This window comes from Callorhinus ursinus, unplaced genomic scaffold, assembly GCF_003265705.2.
Source record: "Callorhinus ursinus isolate GAN/ISIS: 27379988/994484 unplaced genomic scaffold, GSC_fseal_2.0 scaffold61, whole genome shotgun sequence".
NCBI lineage: Eukaryota > Metazoa > Chordata > Mammalia > Carnivora > Otariidae > Callorhinus > Callorhinus ursinus.
In genome coordinates, this window is record NW_027397123.1 from 5,997,873 (window position 1) to 6,021,620 (window position 23,748).

General features: G+C 45.8%; 1 protein-coding gene across 2 annotated transcripts in view; it reads right to left on the minus strand.

The window, feature by feature from the left end:
- The window catches only part of WDR88 (WD repeat domain 88), a 50,440-nt gene that overhangs the window by 22,242 nt on the left and 4,450 nt on the right, over positions 1 to 23,748 (minus strand). For both annotated transcript variants that reach the window (XR_012376036.1, XM_073885437.1), the window contains exons 2-5: positions 10,033 to 10,143; positions 4,827 to 4,915; positions 3,524 to 3,626; positions 808 to 946 (exon numbers count right to left, since the gene is read on the minus strand). Coding sequence is in view for 1 of the 2 variants with exons in the window: in XM_073885437.1 (XP_073741538.1) it covers positions 808 to 946; positions 3,524 to 3,626; positions 4,827 to 4,915; positions 10,033 to 10,143 (442 nt within the window). In the remaining variant the exon portion in view is untranslated. The remainder of the gene's footprint in view (positions 1 to 807; positions 947 to 3,523; positions 3,627 to 4,826; positions 4,916 to 10,032; positions 10,144 to 23,748) is intronic.

The window sequence follows — 23,748 nt, forward strand, 5'->3', positions numbered from 1 at the left end:
GAGAAGCATGGTGTGCAGCTAGAGGCTGGAGGCTGAGGACAGGTAGAGGATGAACGGACACAGGAAAGGGAGGTGCAGCCGGGGGGCAGCGCCCATGTCCCAGGTCCGTGCTCAGAAACAGAAACACGAGGTACACATGGGAAGTAGGCATGGAGTGTGCAAACACACACGCATGCGCACACTCACTGAGGTCAGGAAGGCCACCCAGCAATGTATTGTTAATAATAGACACCCCAGCGAAGGAGACAGGACACATACAGCAGCCTTTCACTTTTCAACTTTATGTACTTACCACATTTTTTACGATGATTACATATTTTTTTAACGTTTTATTTTGAGATAACCGTCAAGTTGCATGCAGTTGTAAGGAGTAAGACAGAGAGATCCTGTATGCCCGTCACCCAGTTTCCCCCAAAAGAAACAGCTTGTATAACTGTTGTACCGTATCACAACCAGGAAATTGACATCTGATGTTTATTATCTTTATATTTTAAAAATACAGATAAAAATGTTATGAAGGCCGAGCCTCCACTCGATAAAGGGTTGGGCTTTACCTGTCCACGTAACGCTGGACCAGAACACTGTTTCATTTATGACAAGCACAGGGCTAATCCCGTGATTAGCCTTAACTGATGAGAATCAGGCAAGGTCTTAGCCACTGGTGTTTTATCAGTGAGTGTCCCGTCGCTAATGATGTGGCTCATTATAGCCTCACCAAATAAGGCCATCAAAAGTCACTGTTGGTCAAGTGACAAGTGGCTGTTACCATGGCAGACAGAACAGAGCAGGGAGCCCCTGCAAACTCACTTTTGATGTGCGACACGGTGGTGGCATTTTCTGCATCTGTTATACAGATCGCGCGGTCCACATCCAAGGCCGAGACCACATATTTGCCATCAGGAGAAACCTTACAGGAGGCTATGAAGGTTTCGTGATTGATCTTCCACTGAATAGGGCAACAATCAAAAGGTGGTTTTCTCTCTAGCCCCGTGGTCCCGTAGAACTTTCTGTGATGACAGAAATGTTCCATCTATGCACCATCCGATACGTTGATTAGTCTCTGGGCCACATGGGGCCATTGAGTATTTGCAATGGCTAGTGCAAATAAGGAACTGAATTTTAAACTGGGGTTGGTTTAATTAATTAATTAAATTAATAAATGTAATTAATGAATCTGTGTGCAGGAGAGATGGACAAGGATAGGTAGAGCATCTAGTGGAACTGGTCACAAGGTTCTCATAATGGCCAAGTTTCCTCCTACTCAGTTGGGTAAACGAGTGTTTATTAGGTGTCTGCCCTGGGCCTCGCACCATGGACAAGACACCCCAGCCCAGCCCCTCAGGCCGCCCACACTCTCCCGGGAGAGACAGGCACCAAACCTCAAGAAGGGGACAATGAGCCGCTCAACATTCTAGGAAAGGATGGTCTCTCTGTATCTTACAAATTATGGTATTGCCACTATGACAGTTTTAAAATATGCCCACAAATTCTTCGCCATTCCACCTTCCAAAAGGTAGAGCCTAGTTCCCCACCCCTTGAGCATGGGCTGGACTTGGTGACTCACTTCTAATGAATAGAATATGGCAGAAGTGACAGTGTGTGACCAAGTCATAAAAGAAACCGTGGCTTCCTCCTTGCTCTCTCTTGGATCACTTACTCTGAGGGAGCAAATTCCCACATCTTGAGGACACTCAAGCAGCCCTATGGTGGAGAGCAACTGAGGGCTCCTGACCAAAGCCATCTGAGTGCGCCATCTTGGAAGGGGAGTCTTTAGCCCCAGTTGAACCTTCAGATGACTGTACCCCAGGGGACATCTGAACAGTGACCTCGTAAGAAACCTGAACCAGAACCACCCAGCTAAGCTGCTCCTAGATTTCTGTCAGAAAGTGGTAGATAGGGCGCCTGGGTGGCTCAGTTGGTTAAGCGACTGCCTTCGGCTCAGGTCATGATCCTGGAGTCCCGGGATCGAGTCCCGCATCGGGCTCCCTGCTCGGCAGGGAGTCTGCTTCTCCCTCTGACCCTCCCCCCATCTCATGTGCTTTCTCTCTCATTCTCTCTGTCTCTCAAATAAATAAATAAAATCTTTAAAAAAAAAAAAAAAGAAAGTGGTAGATAATAAGCGTTTGTTGTTTCAAGCTGTTAAGTTTCGGGCTAATGTGCCCAACAGTGGTGGATAACTAATTCAGCTTTTTAGTTGGCAAGGGGCGTGGATCGCTGGGGCAACAAAAATAAATCAAAGCACTAAAAAGATGTTTAAAGAAGAAAAAGAAAAGCATCTCAAATAGAAAAACTGGCTGGAGACAAGAGCAGGAAATGTACAAGAGAAGAAACAAACATTTGGAATAAATGCTCAAAGTCAGGAGCAATCAATGCTAATCTCATTTTTCCACTGACCAAAGTGGGCTAAAATTTTTTAAAAAATCATGCTATCTGGCCGGTAAGATAGGGAGCACCCTTCCAGGGCATCAGAGAGGAGTTGGCACAGATGTCCAGAGGATAATTTTTAAAAGGCCATGTTTCTATACCAAATTAGCAATAAAATCCAGCTCTATTTATAGCAATAAAATCCAGCTCTATGTCCTTAAAAATATTGCATCGTGTGTATAAAAATTTACACACAAAGTGTCCTCATCATAGCATCGCTTATGATAGAGAAAAGTAAAAACAGTCCTAATGTCCTATAGCAGGGAATAGTGCAATAGTGGATAAGCCTGACTTATCTATCCCATGGAATCCATGTGTCCATGAAAAAGGAATGACGTTGATGTGTACTTACCCACTATTTATTTTTGAGTGGAAAAAAAAAAAGTCAAGATCCAGAAAGTGTGCACAGAATGATGCCACGTTGTTAACAGAACATACTCACCTGTGTTCATCTGGAAATGTGTGCAGACATAGGAAAAGAGATACCAACATATTAACTATAATCTTTGGGGTGTTTATGGTGACTATAAATTGATCTTTGCACTAAGAAGAAAAGAGGAGCAAAGGGGAGGCGATGAGGAGCTCCCCGGGGAGCCCCCCTTGGCAGGGCCGGGGCTGCCAAAACATGGGACAGAGAGGGAGGGAGTCTCAGGCTGGTTTGGATGGATAGATGGTGGCCCCTCCAAGCTTGGGAGAAGACCATCCCCAGAACACTCATTCTTTCACCACGTGGTCTTTGTCCCATGGCCTCAGCTCTACTTCCTACCCCATCAAATCCCAACACCCCCACAGGGGAGAGTCTCTTTGCCTGTGTATTTCCCTCAGCCTGGAATGCCATGCCCCTTTCTCCCCCACTCCCCCTGCTTGTGTATCCAAACCCTTCCCATCCTTCCAGCAAAAGCCCTCCTCTGCCTGCCTCAAGAAGTTTCCTTCCCTGATGCATCCCCCTCCAGCACCTGGTGTCCCTGAGAAAATTCTCCTTTTCTGAAAGACTGGTTTCCCTTCCCACCCCAGCCCCCGCCTGAGGCCCCCCTCTCCCTGCCCCCACCAAGCCCAGTCAAGAGCCTGTGTTGCCATGCAGGGGGCAGGCCACACTCACCAGCAGCTTGCCTGTCTCAAGGTCCCAAGCCCTCACCGCTTTGTCATAGGACGCTGTGATAATTCTGCCAAGAAAATGACCCAGACCGTTATGGCTATGGGTTCTATGAAAAAACAAACAACATAGAAAATTCTTCATAGAAAATGTCTATAACTTAGGACCAAGACTGCAAAGTAATCCCCGAATCTTTCTAAGGATGCTCCCTGAGCCCCCTCCATGAGCCTCCCTGGAAACGGACGGAACCTCATGCCGAGGCGCCACTGCGTGCTCTTCCTGAGTCCCTGAGCCACCCACATACGTTCTTCCATCCTCAGGACATTAAAGAGACTGTTTCTTCTCTTCTGCGAATGACAGTCTTCTTCTGAGGGGCTACCTACCACTCACGCGGACCAACCCTTTCCTTCTCTGCTCACGCGGCCGTCTTTTTACAGGAACACTTTGACAGTTCACTTTTTTCTGAAACGTTTTCTTGTACATTTAGTAAAATAATATAAATGTACCTTTGTCCGTACTAATATACATGTACCTCTCTCCCGCTGCGTGTTTCCAGGGCAATCCGTGTCCCCCATGGAGGATAAATGTGTATAATAAATACACATAGATAATAAATAAATGAGTTTTTACGAGCTTTGTAGCTGCTGCTCAGGGCACAAGCAAATCTGTTTTAAAGCAAAGCCTCTTGGGACTCCTGGGTGGCTCAGTCAATTAAGCGTCTGCCTTCGGCTGGGGTCATGGTCCCAGGGTCCTGGGATCGAGCCCCGCGTCGGGCTCCCTGCTCCGCGGGAAGCCTGCTTCTCCCTCTCCCACTCCCCCTGCTTGTGTTCCCTCTCTCGCAGTCTCTCTCTCTGTGTCAAATAAAAAAATAAAATCTTACCAAAAAAAAAAGAAAAGAAAAAGTTGTCCTTGGGATGCCAAATAAATAAATAAAATCTTGAAAAAAAAAAAAAAAAAAAAGCACCTCCTCTTTTAAAGGCCTATCTCATGTCCTGGACCTCCGTTTCCCCCTGTGAGATGCCACCTGGGCCTTAGTCGCCGTGGCCCCTTGCGGCCTCAGCGGGGCCACGGGTGTGACCACGGAAAAGCATCTCCATGAAGGAAATGCAGACTGGCTTTGTCTGAGCCACCATTCGTGTGGTCTTGTCCGCGCTTTACATTTTCCAAGAGTTCCACATCCCCTTGACTCTCCCAGCAAAACGTGGGAACCGTGGGGACAGAGGCGGGAGAAGAGAAGTGTCCCTGGCATGCTGCTCGCTGGCCTGCCCCCTCGCTCCTCCCGCCCAGCGCCGGACGAGGGAAAGGTCACCTTCTGCTGTCAGCCGTCACGCTGCACTCTAAAACAGGAGCTTTGGGCCTCTCCTCAAAATCCCGAATGACTGAGCCATCCACAGCATCCTCAAATCAACAGGAGAGAGAGGGGGAGAGCAAGGTCACCCAGCCGCGGGCGGAAGTCGCGTGCTGAGCTTATCCACAGCAGCGAAGTGTGACAACCCCTGGGTCCCACGCCGCCCCTCACCCCGCTGCCTCTCCCCAGAGCAGCGAGGGCGCCCTGCCCCCCACAGCGTCCCTGGAGAACGCCCCCTCCCCTGCACAGGCACCCCGGGGGGACAGGGCTGCAGACAATTATTCCATCTCTACCGGCCAAAGGGGCTTGGCAGAATCTCACAAGACCTTGCAAGAACTTGTTGAAAGAGTTCACGCCCTTTGACCCGGCAATGTGACTCCGAGGGGTCCCTCCTAACAGTCAGAGCCACCCTTGTCCACCCAAGCCCAAGGCTTGTGCGGAGAAAGGTCCATCAGGTGTTAGAGGGGATGGCAGGCACGCTGGCACGGGTCACCTCAGGGGAGCAGTTAAAACAGATCCCAGCAGGCCAAACGTGGGGCGCCAGCCACTGTTAGCACGCGGGCGGCCGATGACTAAAGACAACAATGAGATCGAAGCCCGGCAATAGCTCGAGAACATGAAGACAAGAAAACAGGGTGCCAAAGTGAAAAGTGCCCATTGTGGCAGAGGTGAAATATTCTCAGTTAGAAATGTGCCCAGCGCTTTTCAGGATAAGCTGCGGTGGAAAGTCCCCTTGAAAAACAGGTTACTGGTAAGACAATGAATTCCGAGAAAGGGCTTGGGTTGCTGGGTGAAAATGCGGAGCATGGAGGCTTCTGGCCTGCCCGGGGCAGGCCTGGGACAGTACTTCCTGATGGGCAGAGCCCATTTTGTATTAAGAGCCCAAGTCAAGGGGCGCCTGGGTGGCTCAGTCGGTTAAGCGTCTGCCTTCAGCTCAGGTCATGATCCCAGGGTCCTGGGATCGAGCCCCACATCGGGCTCCCTGCTAAGTCTGCTTCTCCCCCGGCCTGCCACTCCCCGTTTGTGCTCGCTCTCACTCTCTCTCTCTCTCTGACAAATAACTAAAATCTTAAAGAAAGAGAGAAAGAAAGAAAGAGTCCAAGTTTTGTTGGGGGACAAAGAACCCTCTGTCAGGGGTCCCCAAGGCTACCCCAGGCTCGGTGATTCTCCAGGACCCCCACAGGACCCTGCAGATAGTCAGACTCACAGCTAAGATTTATTACAGCAAAGGACACAAAGCAAAATCAGCAAAGGGGAAGGAACCTGGGGTGGAGTCCAGAGGAGACAAGGCACAAGCTTCCAAGAGTCTCTCCAGTGGGTCACACGGACATGCCTCATTCCTCCAGCAACCAGTTGTGATAACATGTGTGATGTGTCATCTACTGGGGAGATGTGCCTGAGCCTTGGAGCCCAGGGTTTTTGAGGGAATTCCCTAGCACACACCAAAATCCAGACTCCCAGAAGGAAAGCAGGTGCCCAGCATGAACCACATGGCTTACACCAACAGTCTGGGTACACTGAGCCCTCCTTATCACTTAGCAGATTGCAGGACACCATGGGCCAGTCCAGCTCCCAGATGCCCGCCAAGGCCACCCTCCACGGCAGTCTCACACCTGCTATATGAACCCTTTTCTACACAGACCCAGGCCCTCAACCCCCACTCCGTTAGGACTTGAAACAGTGGGGTCGTGTTGGGGGAACCCAGCAGGCCCTAATCAGAGGCAGGAAGAGACAGCGGAAATCCAAGGAGGAACTCACCAGGACAGAACACATCCAAGCTGCAAGCCTGGATTCACAAGTCTACTGGCTGGGAGAGAAGAACGGGTCCAGGCGGCCTGCCTGCGATCCAGCTTCCCTGGCTGGGGCGTGGCTCTAGCACAAACATGGAACTAAGAAAACGATCACTGTGGGGCCTGGGACTGCGGTCTGTGCAGCCCACCCCCGGGGCAGGCTAAGGTCAGCCGTGAAATGGACCAGCAGCAGGGGGTCCATGTGCAGCTTCAGCACTCAATAGTGACACCTGCTGGCCAGTAAGAGGAACGGCACCAGTAGACAGAGAACCCTTTTGGAACAGGTGCACTGCTTGTGAAGAGAATCCTTCCACAAGTAGATGGCAAACAAGCCAGATTTTGTTAGTGAAATCCAAAGGCAGTGGAAATGTCTCTGTTTTGTACTGACTGTTTCTTGAAATAAATAAGCGAAAGACAGCTTCCTTTTCACCTGACATTTGGAGGCAGGAACCCCTCTGTGGACTCAGATAACTGACTCAGATAATTCAAGGCAGGGGTACTGGTCATATTTTAAGTGAAGGGGAGGAAAAGAGGGGCTCCACTAAATAGTTGGGAAAATAGGGAAATGTGACAATACCCACAGCCCAAGTTTATCGCAGTTATATAAACAGTGTTTCTTTATGGTCTCAATTTAGTAAACATGGGTATACGTGTGCGAACAAGAAAAAAATGAACTTATATCCCAACATTTTTTTTTTAAAGAGACACAACAAAAGAGGGGACACAAGCAGGGGGCAGTGGGAGAGGGAGAAGCAGACTTCCTGCTGAGCAGGGAGCCCGAAGCGGGGCTCCATCCCGGAACCCTGGGATTATGACCTGAGCCGAAGGCAGACGCTTAATGACTGAGCCACCCAGTCACCCCTCCAACATTATCACAGCAGTTAACTCCAGGGTTGTGAAGTAATGGCTCTTGTTTCTTCTCTGTGCCGTGAGGAAAACCACCAAAGTTGCTATTTCTTAATAACTGGAAAGAGGCATGCCAATGTATTAGAGGGATGTTGGGTACAGGATTAAGAATGATTTCTCCCCAGGGTCCCTGGGTGGCTCAGTCGGTTAAGCGTCTGACCCTTGGTTTCGGCTCAGGTCATGATCTCACAGTTGTGAGATCGAGCCCCACTTTGGGCTCTGCACCCAGCACAGAGTCTGCTTGAGATTCTCTCTCTCCCTCTGCCCCTCCGTCTCCCCTCTCTCTCTCTTAAAAAAAAAAAAAAAAAAAAGGGCGCCTGGGTGGCTCAGGCATTAAGCGTCTGCCTTCGGCTCAGGTCATGATCCCAGGGTCCTGGGATCGAGCCCTGCATCGGGCTCCCTGCTCCGCGGGAAGCCTGCTTCTCCCTCTCCCACTCCCCCTGCTTATGTTCCCTGCTCTCGCTGTGTTTCTCTCTGTCAAATAAATAAAAATCTTTAAAAAAAAAAAAAAAAGATTTTCCTCAACTTCTTCATACATGTATGGACTTTGCAAATTATTCACAATGGTCCACAGTGAGGGTGAAGGGAGCTTCCAAAAGATTAAATGAGATGCTTGGGTTCCGGGTGGGGCCCAAAGGGGGGAGAGGAGATGCGAGGTGACAGGAGTGGGAAGACGAGGAAGAAGCAAGGGGACATTTTGGCCGAGATACCGTGACAGCAGAAGGCAGTGTGCCGGGCAATGGCTGGGTCATCTGCCCAGGGAGCGCTTAGGAATGATAGCTACACTGGGGCAGGGAGAGCCGAGGGAGAAGCCCGCCAAAGGGCAAAGGTGGGGAAAAGAGAACCAGGAGCAGGAAAGAGAACTTCTCGGAGGAGGTTTCAATGGGGCCAGCCAAGGCAGACAACTGGCGACTCTGGCGGGGGCTGGGGGCTGGGGGTGGCGCTGGGAGGGACCTGGAGAAATTGGCAGAGGCCGGCAAGGCCGTGAGCGAGGCTGGTGTCGGGACACTTGGACAGGCGGAAGTGACTGCATCCTGGAAACAGTGGTGTGGACTAGGCAGCCAGACCACTGTGGAGAACCACGGACATCTCAGTGGACGGTCTCTAATCTTGGGATGACAAGATAAAACAGGTGGATTTCCCCTTTTAGAGACAAGAGCCTTTTGGCCCAAACAGACAGAAACCCCGTGAGTCCCTCCACTGGTTCAAAAGGTGAGAAGAATGTGGGGAGGGTCTGAGCTGGCCAAGCAGGGCGCACACTTGGAAAGCTGCCCTTCCCCCTCCCCCTCCCCGGGGTGATGACAACCCATAGAGCCCCCTCGCCCCTGGCTCCTCAGTCTCCCCAGAGGGCTCGGAAAGGGTTTAAGGCTCTCAGAAGAACCAGAAGTTTTCCCAGCAGGAGCTCATGAGCCACAGCAGAGGTGGGGAACGGATGGCTGTTGGGCATCCAGGCAGGCCCCAGGGTAGCCCCAGTATGCAGCTGGACCTGGAGAGCTTCAGGGAGGCCCAGGAGGTCATGTGACCACCCAGAGTCATACAGCTGAACCACTTGGACCATCCGCAAACCCTCCTGCCTAGTCTGCCAGGCCTTGGTACCCACTGATGACACAGAAGATGACCTTGTGGTCATCTGGAGGGTGAGGAGCTATCCTTCACCTGATTACCCAAACCGGAACCCAGGAACCAGCCCAGATGCCTTTCTATCCCCTCCTGCCTCTGAAGCCAGAGGAGATGGCAAAACTCAGAATGGACTGTTGTCCCCCATGGGCCCAAGCCCCAGCCACACAGTCATCTGTGGCCTGGGCCCTGATGACCATTGACATCCCCCATCCCCGCTCCCTCATTACCCCCTCCTGACTGATCAGCAAGGCCCCCATCTGCTGGCTATGCCCAGAGGCTTTGGAAGAGTTCTCGGTGGCCACTTCTCTGCAACCTCATCTGACCATCACACACCCCTGTTCCTTGTGCCCCTGTTTCCTGCACCTTGGGGCACTGAGCCATGCTCAAGCCTGCCCCTCCAAACCACCCCTCATGGACAGGTCCCAGGCCTGGCCACTTTTCTATCCTCTGTGACCACCTAGGACTTGCCATACCATCTCTGTGGATGGAAGTGAAGTTCCCAAATGAGAAGGAGACCCAAAGAGAGGCCACAGCTCAGAGATCCCAGGTAAGCCCTAGGTACAGCGGGAACTGTCCAACAGTAGGTGGGGGGCTCCGCCAGTTGTCCCCATCCCCCGCTCCTACTGTTTTCCAAATCAACAGGCCACCAGCAGCCACACTAAACTCATTTCTCTCCAGGGGCTTGATGCTAGGGTTGAACCCTCACTTGGCTTCTCCTTCTTGCATTTCGCTCAGAAAATTCTCTCCAAGTCTTTGGGATCCTTGAGCATCTGGGAACTCTCCATAAGATATGGCACAAGCTTATATCCCCTACTGGGATGTTCTCATCTCACCTACACCGGGCCACCTACCCACAGCTTTAGAGTGCAGTCATAAGAGCCACTGAGGAGCTTCGTGTCACCCACACAGAAGTTACAGGAGCTCACAAGGTCCTCATGTCCCCTCAGAACTTTAAACGGGATCTGAAAAAAATAAAAGAAAGAGATTGAATGAGTTCAACAGCTTACAAAATACAAGATTAATATCAAAAAATCAATTGTGCTTCTATACACTTGCAATGAACAAACTGGAAAAAAAACTAAAAAAAAATTCCATTAAAGGCATCAAAATAGGAATGCATTTAACAAAAAAAAGTGTAAAACTTATACTCTGAAAATTACAGAACATTGTTGGAAGAAATTTTAGAAGACCCAAAGACATGGGAAAGCAGCCCCTATTCATGGATTAGCTATTACCTTACTATTGTTAAGATGAAAATACATTCCAAGATGATCTACAGATTCAGCAGTATCCCCTCAAGATCCTAGCTGACTTCCTTTCCAAAATTGACAAGCTGATCCTAAAACTTACATGGATGCTCAAGGAAAACAAAATAGCCAAAACAATTCTGAAAAAGAACAAAGGTGGAGTACTCACAATTCCCAATTTCAAAATTTACCACACACAAAAAGTGACCGTAGTCAAGATACTGTAGTTACTGGCCGAACAACAGACATAGAGATTGATAGAACAGAATTCAGAATCCAGAAATAAGCCCTCATATTTTAGGTCCCTTGGTTCCTTAACAAGGGTGCCAAGTAGTTAAAACTGGAGAGATTAGTCTTTTCAACAGATCGTGCTGAGACAAATAAAATCCACCTGCAAAAGAATGAAGGTGGGCCATTGCCTCACACCACCTACCAAGGTTAACTCAAGATGGATCAAAGATCTCAATGTGAGAACTAAAACCACAAGGCTCTTAGAAGAACACATAGTTGTAAGTCTTCAGGAACTCACGTTAGGCAGTGGTTTCGACACCACATGCACAGGCGGCGGCAGCAGCAACAATGTGAACCTGGGCATTATCAAAATTTAAAACTTGCTCTTCAGAGGTCACCATCAGGAGGGTAAAAAACAACCCACACAATGGACGAAAACTTTTGGAAATCATATATCAGATGAGAGATTTTTACCTAGAATACATAAAGAATGCTCAAAACTCAACAATAGAAAATTTGCCCAATTTTAAAATGGGCAAAACATCTGAATAGGCATTTCTCCAAAGACGACATGTCAATGAGCTCTAAGTGCATGGAAATGTGCTCAACATCGTTAGCCATTATGAAAATATAAATCACATATAAATTGAGGGGCACCTGGGTGGCTCAGTCCGTTAAGCGTCTGACTTTGGCTCAGGTCATGATCTTAGAGTCCTAGGATGAATCCCCATGTCAGGCTTTGTGCTCAGCGCAGAGTCTGCTTCTCCCTCTCCTTCTGCCCCTCACCCCACTCTTGTGCTAGCTCTCTCTCAAATAAATAAAATCTTTAAAAAAAAAAAGACCATATTGAGATACCACCTCATACCCACTAGGACGTCTACAATCAAAAAGTAAGATAATAACAACTGCTAGCAAGAATGTGGAGGACTCAGAAGTCCTGGTGGGAATGTAAAATGGTGCGGCCCCTTTGGGATATAATTCAGTAATTCCTCAAAAATTAAAGCATATACAAATATATGATCCAGCAACTTCACTCCTAGATGTATACCTAACAGAAATGAAAACATATGGCCACACAAAAATTAGAGCATGGGTGCTCATAGCAGTATTATTCAGAATAATCAAACAAATGGAAACAATCCGAATATACATCCACTGGTGAATGAACAGATAAAATGAGGCATGTTCACATGATGAAACATGACTAGGCCATATGACAGGAATGAAGGACTTCTCATTTCCGGGCTGAAATCAACAACTCTTCCTAGATTCATAAGACAAGTGAGGTCACAGAGCAGACTGCTGCCCCCAAAACTGGAGAGACAGGCAAATACAAAGAATCCCAAATTATAGAGCAGAAATCCAAGAGCAGTAAACTCCATGGGAACCAGGCCCAGGATCGGGAAACCTGACCTGTAACTGACAAGTTGCTGGAGGTGCAGCATGGATAATTTTGAGGGTTAAAAACTCCAGGGGGATCCAGCCATGAGGGGCCCTCACATTCATGTTAGCATTACCTCCAGTAGCGGACCTTGTCCTCACAGTGAAGATCAGAGAAAAATCCCCTCACGCTTCTGGCTGGGAGAGGGGTGGAAAAGAATCACTTTGAAATATTCCACAGCAGCATTGTGTTCTACCTAACAAGCTCGGCTGTCAGGAGAAATTATTTAGCCAGACCATAACCCTGATGGGATTTTATCAGAGCCTAACTGACCCGGGGGAAAGGAAATACCCAACCCTGGCCAGCTCTGGCCTTCCACATGGGAGGAGGGAAACACCCAGATGGCCACTCTAGCCTTCCAATCCCACTTAACCTCAGAATGGGGGGCAGAGGGTGCAGACTTTAAAAGCACCTGTGAAGTCCACCACCCTGAGGCAGAGGCCCACTAAAAAACTGAGACCTAGTCATAGGACTATAGACCTTCTCTGCCCCCTACACGTTAGCATCACATTACTACAGCTTATTTACAGCTGTTCCTTTTACCCAGTACGTCATGTCTGGCTATCAGAAAAAAAAAAAAAAAAGTACAATCCTAAGAGGCAGAAAACGTAGCTTGAAGAGAAAGCGCAAACCTAACAACAAAACCAGACACAGATATGGCAAGGATGTTGGAATTATCAGACCAGGAACTTAAAACACCAGTGGTTAATATGCTAAGGGCTCTAATGAATGTAGTAGACAGTATGCAATCTAAGTAGAGATGGAAATTCAAAGAAAGAACTAAAAAGAAATGCTACAGATCAAAAACACTGTAACAGATAAAGAGTATCTTTGATGTGTTATTAGACTAGACATGGCTAAGGAAAGAATCTCTGAGCTTGAGAATATATCAATAGAAACCTCCAAAACTGAAAAGCAAACAGGAAAAAAAAAGACTTAAAGAAATGGAACAGAATTTGCCAGAACTGTGGGAGAACTACAATGGTGTAATATATGCATAATGAAAATACCAGAAGGAGATGAGAAAAGGGAAGAGAAATATTTGAAACAATAATGATTGAGAAGTCCCCCCAAATTAATTTCAAATGCCAAACCACAGATCTAGGAAGCTCAGAGAACACCAAACAGGATAAATGAAAAAAAAAAAACTACACCTAGGTACATAATTTTAAAGATCCAGAAAATCAAAGATAAAAGGACATTCTTAACAGAAGCTAGAGGAAAATAATGCCTTACCTATAAAGGAGCAAAGATAAGAATCACATCCACCTTCTCAGAAACCATGCAAATAAGAAGAGACTATAGTGAAATATTTAAAGTATTGGGGGGGGTGCCTGGGTGGCTCAGTTGGTTAAGCGACTGCCTTCAGCTCAGGTCATGATCCTGGAGTCCCAGGATCGAGGCCCACATCGGACTTCCTGCTCAGCAGGGAGTCTGCTTCCCTCTCTGACCCTCTTTCCCTCTCGTGCTTTCTATCTCTCATTCTCTCTCTCTCTCAAATAAATAAATAAAATATTTAAAAATAAATAAATAAATAAAATAAAGTATTAGGAGGGGAAAAAACCCTCCAACCTAGAAATTTGTATCCTGCAAAATTATCCTTCAAAAGTGAAGGACAGGGGCACCTGGGTTGCTCAGTCATTAAGCATCTGCCTTCGGCTCAGGTCATAATCCCAGGGTCCTGGGATTGAGCCCCGCATCGGGCTCCCTGCTCAGTGGGGAGTCTGCTTCTCCCACTCCCCCTGCTTGTGTTCCCTCTCTCTCTGTGTCTCTCTCTGTCAAATAAATAAATAAAATCTTTTTTTAAAAAAGTGAAGGACAAATATTTTCTCAGACAAAAAAAATTGAGAAAATTTTGTTACCAATAGATCTGCCTTGCAAGAAATGTTAAAAGTTCTTTAGAGAGGAGGAAAATGATATAGGTCAGAAACTCATATCTACACAAAGCAAGGAGAGCACCAAAGAAGGAAGAGGTGAAGGTAAAATAAAAACTTTGTTCTTATTCTTAATTGATCTAACAGACAATAGTTTGTTCAAAATAATAATAGCAACAATGTAAAAAATAGCAACAACATATTATATATAACATGTTATATATAATATATATTCTTATAATAGCAACAATATATTATATATTATATAATTAACATGATTATGTATATATTATGTGTACATATATATATATAATCATGTTAATTATATACACACACACACACACACACACACAAATGAATGACACCAATGATACAATGGACATGAGTGAGGAATTAGAAATATTTTATTTTAGGGGCACCTGGGTGGCCCAGTCGTTAAGCATCTGCCTTCAGTTCAGGTCATGATCCCAGGAACTCTCATTCATTGCTGGTGGGGATGCAAAATGGTACAGGTACCTTTGAAGACAGTTTGACGGTGTCTTATAAAACTAAATATATTCTTGGGGGGGCGGAGCAAGATGGCGGAGGAGTAGGAGACCTAGATTTCGTCTGGTCTCAGGAATTCAGCTGAATAGGGATCAAACCATTCTGAACACCTATGAACTCAACAGGAGATCGAACAGGAGAGTAGCAACAACTCTCTGAACAGAGAAGCGACCACTTACTGGAAGGTAGGGCGTGCGGAGAAGTGAATGCGAGGCGATATTTGGGAGGATAGACGGCGGGGGAGGGGCCTCCGCCGGCCGCTTCTGGCAAGTGCTAGAGCCGCGGAGCACAAAATCGGACCTTTTAGAAGTTGGCTCGGCGGAGGGACGTCGCTGCAGTGGCTAAGCGGGGGGTGGAATCCTCCCGGGACAGTGTGGTCTCAGGACCCTTGGGGTCACGGAGAGACCGGGGGTGCCTGAGTGCGCCAGAGCTCCCAGGTATCAGAGCGGGGAAGCCGGCTGCAGAGACGGAGCAGAGTCGCGGGCTCTCAGCTCGGGGTTGCCATAAACTGTGATCTGCGGCCCAGTCGGGGCACGGCTCCCCCAGCAGGGACCCAACAAGCAGCAGATCCGGGGAGACTCCCCTTCCTTCCCGGGGAGGAGCGGTGCGGGAGCGCACCGCAGGGATCTGCTGGGTTTGGAGACTCCGTGCGGGGTCGGGTGCCAGAGATAGCAACGCTCGATCACAGGCCGGGTGAGCACGGAGTGCGGCCAGAGACCGGGGACACGGGAGTGACTGCTTTTCTCTGGGGACACACTGAGGAGCGGGGCCCCGAGTTCTCAGCTCCTCCGGGTGGAGATTGGGAGGCCACCATTTCTGCCCTGGTCCTCCAAAGCTGTACCGAGAGCTTGCAGGGAACAAAAGCTCCTGAGAACAAACCGGAGCAGCTTCCTTAGCCCGGACCGACAAGGGCGGGGCAATTCCGCCTCCGGCAAAGACATTTGGAAACCACAGCAACAGGCCCCTCCCCCAGAAGATCAGCACAAACAGCCAGCAAGCCAAGACCAAGTTGATCGATCAAGGAGAATGGGAGAACTCCAGCGCTAGGGGAATACTGCACATAGATTCATGGCTTTTTTTTTTTTTTTTTTTACCATGATCCATTATTTCATCAAAGTTAATTTTTGTTGACTGTTTTTTTTTATTTTTCTCTTTCCCTTTTTCAACCAACATCTTATCAATCCCTTTTTAAAAAAAAAAAATTTTTTTATTTTTCATTTTTAGAGTCATATTTTATCCCTTCATAGTAGTTACCCTTATTTTTGGCATATATATATAAGTTGTTCTCTCTTTAAAATTTTGGGGTACAGTTTCTTCTAACAGATCAAAATATACCCTAAATCACTAGTGTATGGCTTTGTTCTAGTCTCCTGCCTGATCACATTCTCTCTGAGCCGAAGGCAGTCGCTTAACCAACTGAGCCACCCAGGCCGCCCTTATCAAACTTCTTTTATAAAATCTTTTATAATTTTCATCTTTACAGTCATCTTCCATCCCTGCATTGTATCAACCCTTATTTTGTACATATATGTCTTTCTTCCTTTAAAATTTTAGGAGGCACTTTTTTCTAACAGACCAAAATACGCCCAAAATCTAGTGTGTGGCACTGATCTATGCACTAGCCTGATCATATTTGATCACATTCTGCTTTTTTTGTATTGTTCTGTTTTTGTTTTTATCCTTTTTTTTTCCTTTTTTTTTCTCTTTCTTTTTTCTTTCTTTCCCTTTCTTTTCCCCTGGTTTCAGGTCTTTTCTGATTTGTATACAGTATATTTGCTGGGGACGTTGTAAACCTGTTAGCATTTTGTTCTCTCATTCATCTATTCTCCTCTGGACAAAATGACAAGACGAAAGAAATCACCTCAGCAAAAAGAACAAGAGGTAGTACCGTCAGCCAGGGACCTACTCAATACGGACATTAGTACGATGTCGGACCTAGAGTTCAGAATCATGACCTTAAAGATACTAGCTGGGCTTGAAAAAAGCGTGGAAGTTATTAGAGAAACCCTTTCTGGAGAAATAAAAGAACTAAAATCTAACCAAATCGAAATCAAAAAGGCTATTGATGAGGTGCAATCCAAAATGGGGGCACTAACTGCTAGGATAAATGAGGCAGAAGAGAGAATCAGCGATATAGAAGACCAAATGATGGAAAATAAAGAGGCTGAGAAAAAGAGAGAGAAACAATTACAGGATCACGAGGGCAGAATTCGAGAGATAAGTGATACGATAAGACGAAACAACATTAGAATAATTGGGATCCCAGAAGAAGAAGAGAGAGAGAGGGGCAGAAGGTATATTGGAGCAAATTATAGCGAGAACTTCCCTAATGTGAGGAAGGAAACAGGCATTAAAATCCAGGAGGCACAGAGAACCCCTCTCAAAATCAATAATAATAGGTCAACACCCCGACATCTAATAGTAAAACTTACGAGTCTCAGAGACAAAGAGAAAATCCTGAAAGCAGCTCGGGAGAAGAGATATGTAACCTACAATGGTAGAAACATTAGATTGGCAACAGACCTATCCACAGAGACCTGGCAGGCCAGAAAGGACTGGCAAGATATCTTCAGAGCACTAAACGAGAAAAATATGCAGCCAAGAATACTATATCCAGCTAGGCTATCATTGAAAATAGAAGGAGAGATAAAAAGCTTCCAGAACAAACAAAAACTAAAGGAATTTGCAAACACGAAACCAGCCCTCCAAGAAATATTGAGAGGGGTCCTCTAAGCAAAGAGAGAACCTAAAAGCAGCAAAGAGCAGAAACGAACACAGACAACAGACAGTTAACAGTCACCTTACAGGTAATACAATGGCACTAAATTCATACCTTTCAATAGTTACCTTGAATGTAAATGGGCTCAATGCCCCAATCAAAAGACACAGGCTATCAGATTGGATTAAAAAACAAGACCCATCAATATGCTGTCTGCAAGAGACTCATTTTAGACCCAAAGACACCCCCAGATTGAAAGTGAGGGGGTGGAAAACCATTTACCATGCTAATGGACACCAAAAGAAAGCTGGGGTGGCAATCCTTATATCAGACAAACTAGATTTTAAAACAAAGACTGTAATAAGAGATGAGGAAGGACACTATATCCTACTGAAAGGTCTATCCAACAAGAAGATCTAACAATTGTAAATATCTATGCCCCGAACATGGGAGCAGCCAATTATATAAGGCAATTAATAACCAAAGCAAAGAAACACATTGACAACAATACAATAATAGTGGGGGACTTTAACACCCCCCTGACGGAAATGGACAGATCATCTAAGCAAAAGATCAACAAGGAAATAAAGACTTTAAATGACACACTGGACCAAATGGACTTCACAGACATATTCAGAACATTCCATCCCAAAGCAACGGAATACACATTCTTCTCTAGTGCCCATGGAACATTCTCCAGAATTGATCACATTCTAGGTCACAAATCAGGTCTCAACAGGTACCAAAAGATTGGGATCATTCCCTGCATATTTTCAGACCACAATGCTTTGAAACTAGAACTCAACCACAAGAGGAAAGTCGGAAAGAACTCAAATACATGGAGGCTAAAGAGCATCCTACTAAAGAAGGAATGGGTCAACCAAGAAATTAAAGAAGAATTAAAAAAATTCATGGAAACCAATGAAAATGAAAACACAACTGTTCAAAATCTTTGGGATACAGCAAAGGCAGTCCTGAGAGGAAAGTATATAGCAATACAAGCCTTTCTCAAGAAACAAGAAAGGTCTCACGTACACAACCTAACCCTACACCTAAAGGAGCTGGAGAAAGAACAGCAAATAAAGCCTAAACCCAGCAGGAGAAGAGAAATCATAAAGATCAGAGCAGAAATCAATGAAATAGAAACCAAAAGAACAGTAGAACAGATCAACGAAACTAGGAGCTGGTTCTTTGAAAGAATTAACAAGATTGATAAACCCCTGGCCAGACTGATCAAAAAGAAAAGAGAAATGACCCAAATCAACAAAATCATGAATGAAAGAGGAGAGATCACAACCAACACCAAAGAAATACAAACAATTATAAGAACATATTATGAGCAACTTTATGCCAGCAAATTAGATAACCTGGAAGAAATGGGTGCATTCCTAGAGACGTATCAACTACCAAAATTGAACCAGGAAGAAATAGAAAACCTGAACAGACCTATAACCACTAAGGAAATTGAAACAGTCATCAAAAATCTCCCAAGAAACAAAAGCCCAGGGCCAGACGGCTTCCCAGGGGAATTCTATCAGACATTTCAAGAAGAATTAATACCTATTCTCCTGAAACTGTTCCAAAAAATAGAAATGGAAGGGAAACTTCCAAACTCATTTTATGAGGCCAGCATTACCTTGATCCCAAAACCAGACAAAGACCCCATCAAAAAAGAGAATTACAGACCAATATCCTTGATGAACATGGATGCAAAAATTCTCACCAAAATACTAGCCAATAGGATCCAACAGTACATTAAAAGAATTATTCACCATGACCAAGTGGGATTTATTCCTGGGCTGCAAGGCTGGTTCAACATCCGCAAATCAATCAACGTGATACAATACATTAACAAAAGAAAGAACAAGAATCATATGATCCTCTCAATAGATGCAGAAAAAGCATTTGACAAAGTACAACATCCTTTCTTGATCAAAACTCTTCAGAGTATAGGGATAGAGGGTACATACCTCAATATCATAAAAGCCATCTATGAAAAACCTACAGCGAATATCATTCTCAATGGGGAAAGACTGAGAGCTTTTCCCCTAAGGTCAGGAACGCGGCAGGGATGTCCACTCTCACCACTGCTATTCAACATGGCATTAGAAGTCCTAGCCACAGCAATCAGACAACAAAAAGAAATCAAAGGCATCCAAATCGGCAAAGAGGAAGTCAAACTCTCACTCTTTGCAGATGATATGATACTGTATGTGGAAAACCCAAAAGACTCCACCCCAAAACTGCTAGAACTCATCCAGGAATTCAGTAAAGTAGCTGGATATAAAATCAATGCACAGAAATCAGTGGCATTCCTATACACCAACAACAAGACAGAAGAGAGACAAATCAAGGAGTCTATCCCATTTACAATTGCACCCAAAACCATTAGATACCTAGGAATAAATCTAACCAAAGAGGCAAAGGATCTGTACTCAGAAAACTATAAAATACTCATGAAAGAAATTGAAGAAGACACAAAGAAATGGAAAAATGTTCCATGCTCATGGATTGGGAGAATCAACATTGTGAAGATGTCAATGCTACCTAGAGCAATCTACACATTCAATGCAATCCCCATCAAAATACCATCTATTTTTTCAAAGAAATGGAACAAATAATCTTAAAATTTGTATGGAACCAGAAGAGACCCAGAATAGCCAGAGGAATACTGAAAAAGAAAAGCAAAGCTGGCGGCATCACAATTCCGGACTTCCAGCTCTATTACAAAGCTGTCATCATCAAGACAGTTTGGTACTGGCACAAAAACAGACACAGAGATCAATGGAACAGAATCGAGAGCCCAGAAATGGACCCTCAACTTTATGGTCAACTTATTTTTGACAAAGCAGGAAAGAATGTCCAATGGCAATCAACAAATGGTGTTGGGAAAATTGGACAGCCACATGCAGAAGAATGAAACTGGACCATTTCCTTACACCACACACAAAAATAGACTCCAAATGGTTGAAAGACCTAAACGTGAGACAGGAGTCCATCCAAATCCTAAAGGAGAACACAGGTAGCAACCTTTTCGACCTTAGCCGCAGCAACTTCTTCCTAGAAACATCGCCAAAGTCACGGGAAGCCCGGGCAAAAATGAACTATTGGGATTTCATCAAGATAAAAAGCTTTTGCACAGCAAAAGAAACAGTCCACAAAACCAAAAGACAACCGACAGAATGGGAGAAAATATTTGCAAATGACATATCAGATAAAGGGCTAGTATCCAAAATCTATAAAGAACTTATCAAACTCAACACCCAAAGAACAAATAATCCAATCAAGAAATGGGCAGAAGACATGAACAGACATTTCTCCAAAGAAGACATCCAAATGGCCAACAGGCACATGAAAAAGTGCTCAACATCGCTCGGCATCAGGGAAATCCAAATCAAAACCTCAATGAGATACCACCTCACACCCGTCAGAATGGCTAAAATTAACAAGTCAGGGAACAACAGATGTTGGCGGGGTTGTGGAGAAAGGGGAACCCTTCTACACTGTTGGTGGGAATGCAAGCTGGTGCAACCACTCTGGAAAACAGTATGGAGGTTCCTCAAGCAGTTGAAATTAGAGCTACCGTTCGATCCAGCAATTGCACTACTGGGTATTAACCCCAAAGATACAAATGTAGGGACCCGAAGGGGTACGTGTACCCCAATGTTTATAGCAGCAATGTCCACAATAGCCAAACTGTGGAAAGAGCCAAGATGCCCATCGACAGATGAATGGATAAAGAAGAGGTGGTATATATACACAATGGAATATTATGCAGCCATCAAAAGGAATGAGATCTTGCCATTTGCAACGACGTGGATGGAACTGGAGGGTGTTATGCTGAGTGAAATAAGTCAATCAGAGAAAGACATGTATCACATGACCTCACTGATATGAGGAATTCTTAATCTCAGGAAACAAACTGAGTGTTACTGGAGTGGTTGGGGGTGGGAGGGATGGGGTGGCTGGGTGATAGACATTGGGGAGGGTATGTGCTACGGTGAGCGCTGTGAATTGTGCAAGACTGTTGAATCACAGATCTGTACTTCTGAAACAAATAATGCAACATATTTTAAGAAAAAAGAAAAAGAAGAAGATAACAGGAGAGGAAGAAAAGGGGAGTATGTCAGAGGGGGAGACGAACCATGAGAGATGATGGACTCTGAAAAACAAACTGAGGGTTCTAGAGGGGAGGGGGGGAGGGGGATGGGTCAGCCTGGTGATGGGTATTGAGGAGGGCACGTTCTGCATGGAGCCCTGGGTGTTATGAACAAACAATGAATCATGGAACACTGCACCAAAAACTAATGATGTAATATATGGTGATTAACATAACAATAAAAAATTAAAAAAAAAAACTAAATATATTCTTAACATACAATCCAGCAATCATACTCCTTGGTATTTATCCAGAGGAGTTTAAAACTTATATCCACACAAAACCCTGCACACGGATGTTTTTTACAGCTTTATCCACTATTGCCAGAGCTTGGAAGTAACCTTGAAGAACCTGAAGATGTCCTTCGGTAGGTGAATGGATAAATAAACTATGGTACATCCAAATAATGGGATATTATTCAGTGCTAAAAATAAATGAGCTACCAAGCCATGCAAAGACACATGAGTCATGAAAAAACATTCAGGAAACTTAAATTTACATTACTAATGAAAGATTTAGTAGATTCAGTACATTCATTGGTAGATTTCAGATTACTAATGAAATTACTAGTGAAAGAAGCCAGTCTGAAAAGACCACATACTGTATGCATCCAGATAGATGACATTCTGGAAACTATATAGAGACAGTAAAGAGATCAGTGGTTACCAGGGGTTGGGAGGTTTGGAGAGATAAAGGGCAGAGCACAGAGGATTTTTAGGACAATGCAACTACTCTGCATGATAACATAATGACTGTACATGTCAGTATACATTTGTCCAAACCCATACAATGTACAACATGCAAAGTGAAACTGTGGACTTTGGGTATCATTGTAGGATCATCAATTGTTTTAAATATTTAATTTAGTGGAGTGTGTTGATAATAAGGCCATGCATGTGTGGAGGTAGGGGATATACAAGAAATCTCTCCATCTTCTGCTCAGCTTTGCTGTGAACCAAAAACTGCTCTAAAGAACAAAGTCTATTTATGATACATATAACATGTATTTATTATATGCAATATATGTACTTTTAAATAAATGAAGTACTAGTACATCCTGCAACATGGATGCACCTCGAAAACATTATACTAAGGAAAAGGAGCCAGTCACAAAGGACCACATGCTGTTTGATTCTCTTTCTAGCAAAGGTCTAGAATAAGCAACTTTATAGGGACAGAGACCAAATCAGTAGTTAGCTAGAGTTGGAGGATGGCTTGAGGAGAAATGGGGACTGACTGCTAATGAGTATGGGGCTTCTTTTCCAGATGATGAAATGTTCTACAGTGATGTGTGGCTGGTTGCAGATCTCTGCCAATGCGCTAAACCCCACACTTTATATGGGTGAATTGTCTGATATGTGAATTACACCTCAATAAAGCAATATTTTTAAAAGGGAGGGGGATAGAAGGAGCAAGCCTGAAATGGTCTACTGCCCACCCCCCATGGCATGCAGGGGATGTGTGTCGGGCTGGGGTGTGTGTCCGGGATGTGGGGATGCCCGGCTGTGGGAGTGTGAAGAAAGCGAGGGCATGCGGGACACAGCAACCAGGGTTTGGGGCTCTGCCCCAGGGAGTGCGGAGGTGCAGGGACTCTGGATGGGGGGACCCGGCTAGAGTGAGGCAGGCTCAGCAGTAGGTGCAGGGATGAGGGGAGGTGTGAGGACCGGGGTTGTGGGGAGCGCAGGGGTGTGGGGATGCGGGGAAGGAGGCATTCTCCGTCTCCTGGAAGCGCGGAGAGGTGGGACAGGGACTCACCCGGGCTCGCGGCCACCAGGGGCGGTAGGCAAGCCTGGCGGGCGGCGGGCCCCGGGGCATCCAGCAGCCCTGGGGAACCAGCCGCCTCCCCGGGACTCTACCACCTCTGTCGTGGGTGCCCGAACCGCCCCCAGCTCCCCATTTTGCAGCTGCCTCGGTCTCCAGGCCAAACTCCTTGGTCTTTGTTCTCGCCTGGCAAAAACAGAGCTTAATTATGGCCAAACAGACCAGCAGGAACGGGGCGGGGGGCAGGGGGGTGGCGCATCCCTCAACCCCATCGTCCTTTCTGGGGACGCCCGTTCCGAGTTTTTTCTGGGCATAGTACTTTTGCGGTTCATTAGGGAAAGGGACCCCCGAGACGCTGCGGAGAGACGTTCCAAATACACAGAGACGTCTTTGGAGGCACTAACAAAAATGGCATATAGAGGACAGTCCAAATTTTGTAAAAACAACAAAAAAAATCAGTTCTTTTTTTACATATATAGCGTTCCTTCCCTGATCAATAAATATGCATAGACTCGTCAGGCCTTGACCTAGGTACTGCAGAGCTGGCCGGAACCGAGGGGCAAAGACCCCAAGCGTGGAGCGAAAGTCC